Here is an 11,849-nt window from a genome sequence, read left to right as displayed (position 1 = left end):
TTTGCTTCATGATTTTCCTCTGCGTGAGAAACTGGATGTGTGTCGTGAGAGCGAGTGAAAAGTGTCGATTGCCTGATTCTCAGCATTGGCAGCCCTGCATGAAGTCAAATTAATTTCCATAACACACCACTGAGGATTTGTTCTGCATGATATCAGCATTGACCAGCAGGTGTCGCTGTGTGCATTCCAAACCTGGAGAAATCAGCCACTTTTACACACATCAGGCTGGAAAGCTTTAAAGCTTCATGAAGCTTCATCTCACCATCACTACCTTCAGGTTCACTCAGCTCAACAGTTATACGCTATATTAGCAATAATGATTATTTTGGGAGACATGGATGAGCTTTGATTGGTGGTTCCCATCATGCACTGCAACATTAGGCTTTATGTTTATTTCTCCAGTGATGGTTGGTTGGTCAGATGAGAGGAAGTTAATAACCACAGGAGGAGCTGATGATGTTTAAAGGAGGAGCTGTAACTATATATAATGAAGAGGAAGAGCTGTAACTAAATATAATGAAGAGGGAGACTGACAAAAACAGAAAATGGCTGATAAGTGTGATCTGTGTCTGCTGGGACTGATCATTCTCTCTTCACTTCTCACAGGTAAAGAAATCTGTATTTTCTCTAAAGACATTTAGTGGAATTAGTCTGGAAAGAGTTCATTTGAACATGCTCAGTTTATTCTTGCACACATTCACGTTGTGATCTCAGAGTTGTGTATTGATACACACAGATCATACTGTATTATTCCTGATACTGGACATAGTGTCACTCAAACATCTGATGATGAAGAATTATCTTCATATTAAGAGTGTGTCAGTGATTTGAACAGCTCTCTGATAAAGACTAATAGTTTATTCTGGAGAGTGTGTTGTTTGCTTTAAGTCAGGAAAAATACTATGATTTAAAACTTCTGCTTTTTATGCTGGTGTGTTTTATGTTTCATTTATTAATATATATCATAATGATCACTGAGATATACTGTGTTTCAGGAACCAGTGGAGTGGATGATCATGTGTTCATCAGTTCTGGTGAAAATGTCTCTCTGTCCTGTAATAATGCTCTTTCTGACTGCAACTCAACTTCATGGATCTACGTGAACAAAGTCAGAGATTACGTCAGAGGTTCAGGGAGTGTTAAACTGATTACTGGAGGGATAAAGAATAAAGACTCAGAGACACATGAGAGACTGAGTCTGGAGTCTGACTGCTCTCTGAACATCAAGAACGTCACAGGAGAAGATTATGGATTATACAGATGCAGACAATCTGTGAATGGAGAACCACAAGGACCTGATGCTGAAGTTGTTCTGCATGTTCTTCATGGTAAGTTTATGATTATGTGGTCAATTTAAAAAGGGCAGATTCTCCCTTTAAACTCAGATGATGATTGAAGAGTCTGTGATTTGTGTCTTGTGTTCAGTTTCAGTGTCTCCATCATCAACATCATCATCATCATCATCTTCATCATCATCTTCATCCTCACAGACTGAGATCAGTCCAGGCCGCTCTGTGACTCTCTCCTGTCAGTTGTATTCATTTGATGGACGCTCCTGTAATGATCGGGTCAGTTCTGAGGGATTTGTGCTGTTGTGGGTGAATCAGGCTGGTGTTGATCTGAAGACAGACTCCAGATATCAGATATCATCATCATCAGATCGCTGTATCATCAGTCTGACTACAACACTCCTGAATGTAGATGACAACAGAGAGTGGAGATGTCAGCTTACTCACAGAAATCAACTCAAGACCTCAGTCAGATTCACTGTCAAGTATTCAGGTGAGAAAACACTCTTTTCTGACAGATTTGTGAAAACTTCCACAGATTGGCTCTACTCTTTCTGATGGCTTCATACGTTTTGGCGTTGTAAAATATTAGTGGTCAAAGTCATAAACTGCATAACAATCCTTATAATTCCCAATATTGGCCTCCTACATGGGTCATACATGATATATTGCATAAATCAGACGAGTGTATTAAAGCCTAGTATGACCCATGTAGGAGGTCGGCTTTAGGAATTATAAGGCTTATGTCCTTCATTCAAGCTGAAGGTTTATTTGCAGAAGCTCAACTGTGTTTCACTCTCATATAAACCAGGAATAAATTATACAGTAATACAGTTATACAGTAATACAGTACAGTCTCTTCTCAACTACTGCCACTGTAAACTGTGATGATGAACACAAACTGCAGGTCATGATCGATATGAACATATGATGTTAATGTCCTACAGGTGATGCGTCTGAACATTCATCTTCTGCAGATCGAGTCACTTCACCAACACTGATTCCAGTCAGAAGCTCAAACTCTGAGAAGACATCAAGCCGAACTACAGCAGCAGCTCCTTCACAAGGTTCATGATCACATGATCACTGTATAAATAGATTTATCTTTGGTGAATGGCGATAGTCATTCTCCTCCTGACAGCTTGAGAGTGAAGTAAGAAGATAATACTGTAGATGACAGACTCGTGCACATATTCATCATTTCTGTGATGTGAAGCTCCAGTATTATGTGATGATGATGTTGTGTATATGTGGCATTATGTGTTGAACTGAACTAACAGACGTGATCCACAGATCCAGCTGATACAGCATCAGAAACTGAAGTCAGTGTGACTGCTGGATCATTATACAGAGGTACGACACGTTCATTTATACTGACAGCTTTATAACATTAAACTATCAGTCAGTCTGTAAATGCTTCATCAATAACTGTTGATAGTTGAATACCCTTGACTTCAGTCATGTACAGTTTCTCTTCTTCCTCTCATGTTTCCTGCAGATCCTACTGTGGAATATCTATTTATTGGCGGCATCTAAAACATACAATGTTTCATGTATGAAAACATTCAAATGCACAAATTTTGATGAATCAATATTTCAATATAAAAAAAACCTGGTACTGCGTTAGATTAAACTGGAAAGGGTCATCGTACTTGCATTATTGTTGTCCTATTGTTAGTTTAACTGCTTCTGTTGTTCTCATTTGTAAGTCGCTTTGGATAAAAGCGTCTGTATTTCTATGTAGATGTAATGTAATAAATGAATCCTTGAGGTTTCAGTCCTGAACTCATGGAATTATCTGGCTGATTTTATTGTGGCGGGATCAAACCGCTGAAGCGAGAGACTGAATGATGTGTGACAGTGATCATGTGATCATGAACCTTGTGTCAATGTTTCTGCAAGCGTATAAATGCTGGTGTGCTAGAGTCTCACTTAACATGAATATCTATGAATGAATAAAGCATCAAATAGATTTATTTTTGGTGAATGGCGATAGTCATTCTCCTCCTGACAGCTTGAGAGTGAAGTAAGAAGATAATAGATGACAGACTCGTGCACATATTCATCATTTCTGTGATGTGAAGCTCCAGTATTATGTGATGATGATGTTGTGTATATGTGGCATTATGTAATATTAAATAGTGACACCATAAAGTTGTGTGCAAATAACAGCCAATATTTATTTTCATTTATATGGATTTTATGGATATATTTGCCTACAGTGTTGAAAGTCATTCTCTTGCGCTTCATATGTAAACTGCTTTAAATATAATATTAATACAGTAATGGACAGACTCAGACTGTATAATCTCTCTCTGTTCTGTGTGATGGAGCTGATTTGAGGATTCTTGGATCTTGTCTGTTCATTCCTGTTTTTAGCATCTTTTTTTCATTTTGAATGATTGCTATAATTTTCTTAATAAACCGCTGCAGTTGTGTTTAATAAGTCTCCTTTCCTGAGATGTTTGTTAGGAATATGATAATTCCCCTTCATGAGCTGGTAATGTATCTGTAAGTCACTGAAGCGAGTTGTAGTTGAGAAGCCGCTTCAATAACCGAGAGCTAGATATTGGGTCTTAAACACCTCACGACACCCTGAAGGACCCACTGAGAGGTCAGACTTGAAGCACTGTTCCTGAGATGCTCTTCTTGGTGGTTAACTGTAAGCAGCAGACAGATCCAGCAAGAGGAGAACTGAGGATTCGGAGGCTCCTCTTGCCAGTCTCAGAGCTTCAATAACCGAGAGCAGGGCCGTCTCAGTTTAGTGGCGCTTCTGAAGCCAGACTGGTTGTTGTCCAGGAGGATGTTCTGTGTGAGAAATGTAGATAGTTGGTCGAAAACGACTCGTTCAAGTGTTTTAGCAAAGTGGTCCAGAAGTTCAGGGAGGAGGAAGTTAAATCAGTGGTGCTTGAGAAACACATCCCAGATCTTCCAGAGCATTTGTAGTGTTGATAAAGGAGTCTGGATCTGATATATTTCTCAAGGCTGGAGAGAGTAAAGCAGAACGTTATAATCCATGTGTAGAAACTCCCTGAAGACAGTTAATATCTGCTTTACAGACGCTCATGTGCAAATGCAGGTTTATTTTACCAAGCTGATGCTAATAATTACTTTACAATGCTTTTGAAATCTGTTTTATAATTCAGGAAACTGCTAAAATAAGGAAGGGAGACTGACAGTAATGCTCTCGTGTGCAAAAGAATATCTTATAAACTGTGTTCAGAGCAGATGTGTGCAGGGCCGTTTGAAGGAATTTGGGGGCCCCAAGCAAAATGGACATGGAGGACAAAATAGACATTCATTTTTATTCATATCTTTCACATCTACTGCAGTCAGATTCACCCGTGTTCACTCTGAAGGAATCACTCACATTAGCTGTGCACTTGTAATGACACATCAAGGATGTTAAGAGACTAAAGCCGGTTTAAAACTTGCTCCATTGAAGTCAACAGGGTGCAAATTTTAAAAAGAGGATAACATGGTGTAGGCAACACCGATTTTTGTCGTTCTCTGTACTGACAGCACTTCAAATGTACAAAAAAATGAGCTCAATGTTAAAATTGACCGGAGTTCTCCTTTAATCCCTCAGTTGATCAGTACAGAGGAAGTTACAGAATCACACAAGAATTAGATAAAATACAAATCGAGAAATAAAAGAGCAATGAACTAGACTCTTACCTGTCATCCCTATTTATGAGCAAACACTGGAAGATTACATAAGCTTGAATGATTGCAGCTCATGAATGCTTTAGACTACAGTCCTAGCCATGGTTTCTTTTAAAAGACACTTAGGAGGCTTTGGTCAAGTCAAAGCAAGTAGCAATATAACTGAAAAAAAAACCCCCAGAAGTTTACATTTATTTTAAGCAATTTACTTGCAGTTTAAACAAGCAAAACGACCCACAGTGTTTGCCATGGATGGGTATCGTTAAGGTTTTAATGGTATTACTACTCTTACCGATACTCCTTATCGATTTGGTACTTTAACGGTATTCTTTTCGGTTCTTTTTGTTATATTAAAAAAAAAATTAAAAAAAATAATTATAACATGTAAGTATTGAGAAATTAGGAGATGCCGGACAGTCTGGTTGAGGAGCGACTAGACCCTGAGAGGACAAAAGGACCTCTCTGGAAATTAGAAAACTAGCTCTCGTGCACTATCGAGACTAAAGTCTCACCTCCGAGTTATCGTAATCTACATCTCCTTCCCTCTCCCCTCACCCCCTCTCTCACGCTCAGATCATCTGAATTCACCCAAGAAAATGTATAGTTTAATGTGATTAACACAGAGTATTTTTCATGTTTGGTATCTTTTGAAATGTCTCAGTGCGACTGGTACAAATGTCTGATTTCCAAATAAGTAAAACAAAAGGTAATACGATTTTTAAGAGTTTAGAGATAACTGGCACACAAAGGAAGGTGGTCTCTAGACACATGGTCACACACCCCCAAAAGGTGTAACCTCTGAATGCAAATTTCCATTGTTAAAAGATGTTTCCAAGTGAAAGAGGTCCTGACTATATAATGAAATGCAGCATGGGATTCTGGGCCTTTCTGTACCTCAGATTAGCCCGTGTGGCTGCGCTGTTTCAAGTGCAGTCTGGAATATAAGATCCCCTCATAGATTTTTCATCCTGTGTCTGGCATCATCAGCTCCTCCTGTGGTTATTAACTTCCTCTGTTCTGATCAACTGAGTGATTAAATCCTGCTAGAGTTGCTGTATAGAGACACGATGCCACAGTGAAGTGTTGCTTTACATGTGTAATGACCTGATCAATATCAGCCAATATTAGTCATTTATCAGTCACTTATTCTGTCTTATTTCTGAAAAATGTGGGTTATTGTATTTTGTTGGGTTGATAAATTGTTTAATGCATATGCAATAAGATTTATCATTTAGAGCTGCCGTCAGCAATGTAGCTGTTATCTGATTGGCTTGAGTAAACGGTGGGTGGAGTCCACTTATCTGTGGCTTTTCCTGCATGTTGACGCTAGAAGTGTTTCACAATCCACAGATGCGTGCAGCGATTTAGAAATGCACAGATAGCGGTTCACAAATAAATGCCAGGCAGAGTTGTGTTTGTGACAAAACACATTTGTTGAATTTTTTTTATTCATTTGTAAATCTCATTTTATTTACTTGTGAGTTTTATACATTTTTGTGAAACTCTTTCATTTATTTGTGGATCTTAATCTATTTATTTGTGAATTTGATCATTTGTTTGTGAATTTCAATCTATTTATTTGTGAATTTGATCATTTGTTTGTGAATCTCAATCTATTTATTTGGAATAATGTAACAATCCTAACCCCATACTTTTACTTTGGGACTTTTAGGATATTGGAAATTTCAGTGAAACTTAAGGTGTGTGAAAACCCCGTACACGTCCACACACTTGAGATGCACAGAGATGATCAGATACAGGACATTTCTGATTACACACACTAGATGTGTTCAGAGATTTCCAGTATACCAGCAATTGCTGATGTTGTAATATTTAAATCCTGGTAAGCATGAGGCCAAGAAAGTTCTCAGTTCTTATAGCTAGGCAGAACTGTGGATCGTAGACTACCACACAAGTCGTGTACGTGACCATTTAGTACAGTGTAACCCTGGTTAAATAAGATTTACAAATATTATTTATTTGTATGCTGCTTGAATATGATATGATTATTCATATATGTGAAACTACATAAAAATACATCTATATAAATATATGTATATTTGATTGGAGTTCAGAAGTGAGTAACAACAAATCAGAGCGCTGGGTTGTTAGCCCCGCCTCCTTGCTTACTGATCGCGTCGCGCAGATCACGTTAGAAAGCAGATGCAGAGTGACGGAGAAATGTGATCTGACGCGAGAGTGCAAAAAATAGAAACATTTGTTCTTTAAACTGTTCAAAGTTCACAAAAATAAATCAGAGGGTAACCACGAGATACTGGAGGATCCAGTGTGATTGTGCCGATCGGGCGTTTCAGAGGTTACATTTTGACTCGGTGAGTTTACCAAATGTTATAATTAGCCTTAAAAAAACGAATGACAACACATTGGATGTGATAATGGTTTATTTGTTTTATGCATATGATACAAAATTGGGTTATATTGTCATGTTATATGGGTTGGATTGTTTATTTGCAGTGTGGTTGTGTCAGACCGCATGGTGTATTAAGTGTTCACCACTGACGCCATTTTGAGTGCGCGTGCCTGTGGAAAAAAAAAAGACGTGAATGAACAGGTAATTGAATATAATGTCATTTACTATGATGATGGTATTCATGTATGTATTGTATTTGTTTTCTGTGTTATATTTAAATGTAACTCGTTATTAAGATACAATATTGAATGCATATTCTGGCCTGTGATCAGGCCAGGTTTTTTTTTCTGTGTGAATGTTTTTTGTTCGAGATGGATTTCATTAATTGATGGCGAGCCTCCCACTTCGATTGAAAGGATCACGAACTTAGAGGAATGGACCGTTTCAGTTCTATTATGTCTTCCTGAGATAAGTAAGAGAACCCATTTAGAGAGACTGATATATTTTTTTTTTTGTTGGGACTGAAACATCTCAAGAACCCAATTACATCTCAAGAACCCAATTGAGAGTAAAAGACTGATCCATAGTCAAATTGTTGTTTCATTTGAATTTGAAGTACTGAATTCAGTGAGTTAAATGTAAAACCACTGTTGATTGTTTCTCCAATTTGTGTTCCATTGAATACATTGATTTGGATTGTGATTACTGATATGAAAATGTATTCAGAGGGTGCACCCAGGGTATAGTTACTTGTCTTGTTTGTTTGTTTTATATTGTACTTTGTTTATGTGATTGAGAAAAAAATAACACTAAAGAAAATCACTGAACTTAAAGTAAAGTGTTATTGGTTCAACTTACCTTCTGTCTCTGCCTGTTACTCAGTATCACCACTACCTCCTTTTACGTACCGTGCAGTCTTCTGATTTTATTTTTCTGGTCCGATAGTGAGTTAATACCTGCTACAACTGTGGCGAGCCAGCCAGGAGGTGGCGCTGTTGCTGAGTATTAACAGTTGAGATTAATTTTGCATCTTTTGATCCTTCACAAACAAAAAAAATGGAGATAGTTGAGGCAGAGGGTATTAAGGTTCCAAACTCTGTGATTGTTAGTGGCTTGACTAAAACAGAGAGTGATGATGAGTTAATTGACATCTTGAAAAGCTATGGTTCTTTTGCCAGAACCATTTTCATTAGTGACAAACAATCAGAATTTTACCAGAGCACAATAATTGAATATAACAGTGGCCAAGCTTTGGAAACGCTAGAACCCCAGCTACCCTATACTCACCAGCTGTCCAGTGATCCAGGTATCACTTACCACGTGAGGGCATTATCTAGTGTCTTTACACAGCAATTGGGCAGTAGCGTCACTCAATCTTACCTTGAAGGACTGAAAGAAATAGCTAAACTGAGTGGAACCAATTTTGAAGCAGTGTTGAGCCAAATGCTTTCTCAAATGAGCGCAGAACTCACACCAGCATCCACTGATCTTGAGGCTGGAGACGGAAACCCTAATGGGCAATCACCCCAAAAACTCCCTGGCGAGTGTGTTGGAGCAGCACCTGTTAAACCAAGCCAGGTAGATGAACCACAGTCACGGCCTACGCCTATTAAATCGAATGCCCCACCTCTCTTTACCTCTCAACAAATACTAAATCCACCTGAAGTTCAGAAATTCATTGTTGAACACGTTGTGAGGAGTGGTGAAGTGGCTGCCCAAGGGCCTGTACAGGCGAGGCTCAGGGTGTTCTCCGGTAAATGTCCTAGACCTGGAAATGAGGTTGATTATGACACTTGGCGCTCCAGTGTTGAGCTTGTTCTGAAGGACCCTGGCTTATCTGATCTGCATGTGTCCAGGAAGATAGTGGACAGTCTTTTGCCGCCTGCAGCCGATGTTATAAAGCATCTAAGCCCTGAAGCTCCATCCTCAGCTTACCTTCAGTTGCTAGATTCTGCTTTTGGCATTGTTGAAGATGGGGATGAGCTCCTTGCGAGATTTATGAATACCCTACAGGATGCCGGTGAGAAACCATCCGCTTACCTTTATAGATTGCAAACAGCCTTGAGGGCGACTATCAAAAGAGGTGGAATAACTCCTGAAGAGGCAGACCGGCACCTCCTCAAGCAATTTTGTAGAGGTTGCTGGGATAATGAATTGATTACTGATCTGCAGCTAGAGCAGAAGCGCAACCGTCCTCCTTCTTTTGCGCAGTTTCTGCTCATGCTACGCACAGAAGAAGACAAACATACCGCAAAGGTCACTCGTATGAAACAGCATCTTGGGTCTTCTAAACAGAGAGCTCTGATGCATTCCCAAAGAACGTGGGTCTCAGCAGAACTTGAGCAAAGGGAAGCTCCGGGAGTGGTTTCACTTGCAACTGAAACACAGGAGCTCAAGAAGCAGATTGCTAAGCTACAAAGTCAGTTAGCCAATCTTATGACCAAGCCAAAGACCCAGAAAAAATTCCTACCGCAAGAAACCGTAGACAAACAGTGCAGACTGAAGATAGGAACTGCTGGCAATATGAGTGCAAATCCAGTCAATAAGAAACCAACAGGCAGGCCGAGACCATGGTACTGTTTTAAATGTGGTGAAGATGGCCATGTTGCATCTTCTTGCACTTCTGAACCTAACCCTGCACTTGTCTCTAACAAACGCAAGCTCCTAAAAGAGAAGCAACTTCAGTGGGACGCTCAGAACCCCACCGCCAATCCTGATTTAAACTAGAGCCAGCTCTTGTTGTGGGACAGACAGGGGCTGAAGTTAAAGCAAAACGTCCCACTACTAAACATGTTGCAAACAAATGTCAATCTTCTAGTAAGAAAAGTTCTACCCTGCCAAAAGGTTTAGTCGGTGCTAGGTGCATTGCGAAGGTCAGCATAGCCGGTGAAAAGTGTCATTGTTTATTGGATACTGGGTCACAAGTCACAACAGTCCCCAAGTCCTTTTATGAGCAGCATCTCTCAGAGTACCCCATTAACTCCATCAATGACATCTTGGAAGTAGAATGCGCCAATGGTCTGTCTGTTCCATATGAAGGCTATATAGAAGTAGACATTACCTTTCCTGAGGAGTTTCTGGGTGCGAGTGTTGAGGTGCCTACCGTAGCGCTAGTAGTACCTGATGTGAAATCTCACAATCAACCCTTGGTTTTAATAGGAACAAACACCCTTGATGTTCTCTATGAACAACATTCGATTGCAAATTCCCCAACATACCAACCAGCTTCATTTGGTTACAGAGTGGTTTTGAAGACACTTGAAACAAGATGGAAACAAAACACAAATGGTATTCTGGGTCATGTGCGGTTGAAAAGTAAAGTGCCTGAGGTCATGGCTGCAGGTCAGACAGTAGTTGTGGAAGGTTCCGTTGCAGTGCCCTGTGGAGCTGAAAAGTGTGTTGTGGTGGACCATCCATCTAACTCATCTTTGCCTGGTGGAGTATTTGTGAAACGGTGCCTACTCACCCTCTCTAAAACTCGGCCTTACCATTTACCAGTGGTCCTCACAAATGAAACCGAACATGATATAGCTATCCCACCAAGGTGTATATTAGCAGAACTCCATGCGATCAAATCAGTACTTCCTCCTCCAAACACCTCTGTAGATAAGCACCTACCTGCTCAGGAGCTCAATTTCACCTTAAATTTTGGTGAGTCCCCATTGCCACAGGAATGGAAGGACCGTATCACTAAAAAGCTCAGAGAAATGCCAGAAGTTTTCAGTCAGCACGACTTAGACTTTGGGCACACCCAAAAGGTAAAACATCGCATAACTCTGAACAATGAGACCCCTTTTAAACACAGAGCACGGCCAATCCACCCACAAGATGTTGAGGCGGTCCGCAAGCATCTACGTGACCTTCTAGCGAGTGGAGTCATACAAGAGTCCGAGTCACCCTTTTCCTCACCCATAGTGGTGGTGAGAAAGAAAAACGGAGATATACGGCTGTGTATTGATTATAGGAAGTTAAACCTCCAGACAGTGAAGGATGCGTATGCACTCCCAAATCTTGAGGAAACTTTTTCTGCTCTGACCGGTTCTAAATGGTTTTCTGTACTAGATTTGAAATCGGGATATTATCAGATAGAAGTTGAGGAGTCTGACAAACCCAAAACTGCCTTTGTTTGCCCATTGGGGTTTTGGGAATTCAATCGTATGCCCCAAGGTGTCACCAACGCACCAAGTACTTTCCAAAGATTGATGGAGAAGTGTATGGGGGACATTAATCTGAAGGAAGTGCTGGTCTTTTTGGACGACCTGATAATATTCTCTGACACTCCAGAGGAGCATGAGAGACGGCTATTAAATGTTCTATCTCGCCTCAAAGAGTACGGACTGAAACTTTCATTGGAGAAATGTAAATTTTTCCAAACCTCTGTTCGCTATCTGGGACACATTGTGTCGGAGCATGGAGTTGAGACAGATCCCGAAAAGATACAAGCTTTAAAAACCTGGCCGAGTCCCCAGAACCTAAAAGAGTTGAGATCATTTTTGGGCTTTTCCGGCTACTATCGCCGGTTC

General features: G+C 40.1%; 1 protein-coding gene across 1 annotated transcript; it reads left to right on the top strand.

Moving 5' to 3' along the window:
* Positions 1–217: 217 nt before the first annotated feature.
* On the top strand, positions 218–5,301 carry LOC311089583 (uncharacterized protein). Its single transcript, XM_084124321.1, has 6 exons — positions 218–606; positions 996–1,328; positions 1,426–1,782; positions 2,237–2,356; positions 2,583–2,642; positions 2,788–5,301. Exons 1-6 carry the CDS (start codon positions 546–548, stop codon positions 2,823–2,825), a joined length of 969 nt encoding a protein of 322 aa, XP_083980447.1. The 5' UTR covers positions 218–545; the 3' UTR covers positions 2,826–5,301.
* Positions 5,302–11,849: the final 6,548 nt, after the last annotated feature.

This window comes from Abramis brama (assembly GCF_963993115.1).
Source record: "Abramis brama genome assembly, chromosome: 1".
Classification (NCBI taxonomy): Eukaryota; Metazoa; Chordata; class Actinopteri; order Cypriniformes; family Leuciscidae; genus Abramis; species Abramis brama.
This window is presented reverse-complemented; position numbering and strand designations above follow the sequence as displayed.

Excerpts from the sequence above, each read along its gene's own strand:
- LOC311089583 (XM_084124321.1), top strand. The coding sequence starts at position 546 with ATGGCTGATAAGTGTGATCTGTGTCTGCTGGGACTGATCATTCTCTCT. Across the intron at positions 1,329-1,425 it reads TGTTCTGCATGTTCTTCATG|TTTCAGTGTCTCCATCATCA; the intron begins GTAAGTTTATGA and ends TCTTGTGTTCAG. Across the intron at positions 1,783-2,236 it reads ATTCACTGTCAAGTATTCAG|GTGATGCGTCTGAACATTCA; the intron begins GTGAGAAAACAC and ends AATGTCCTACAG.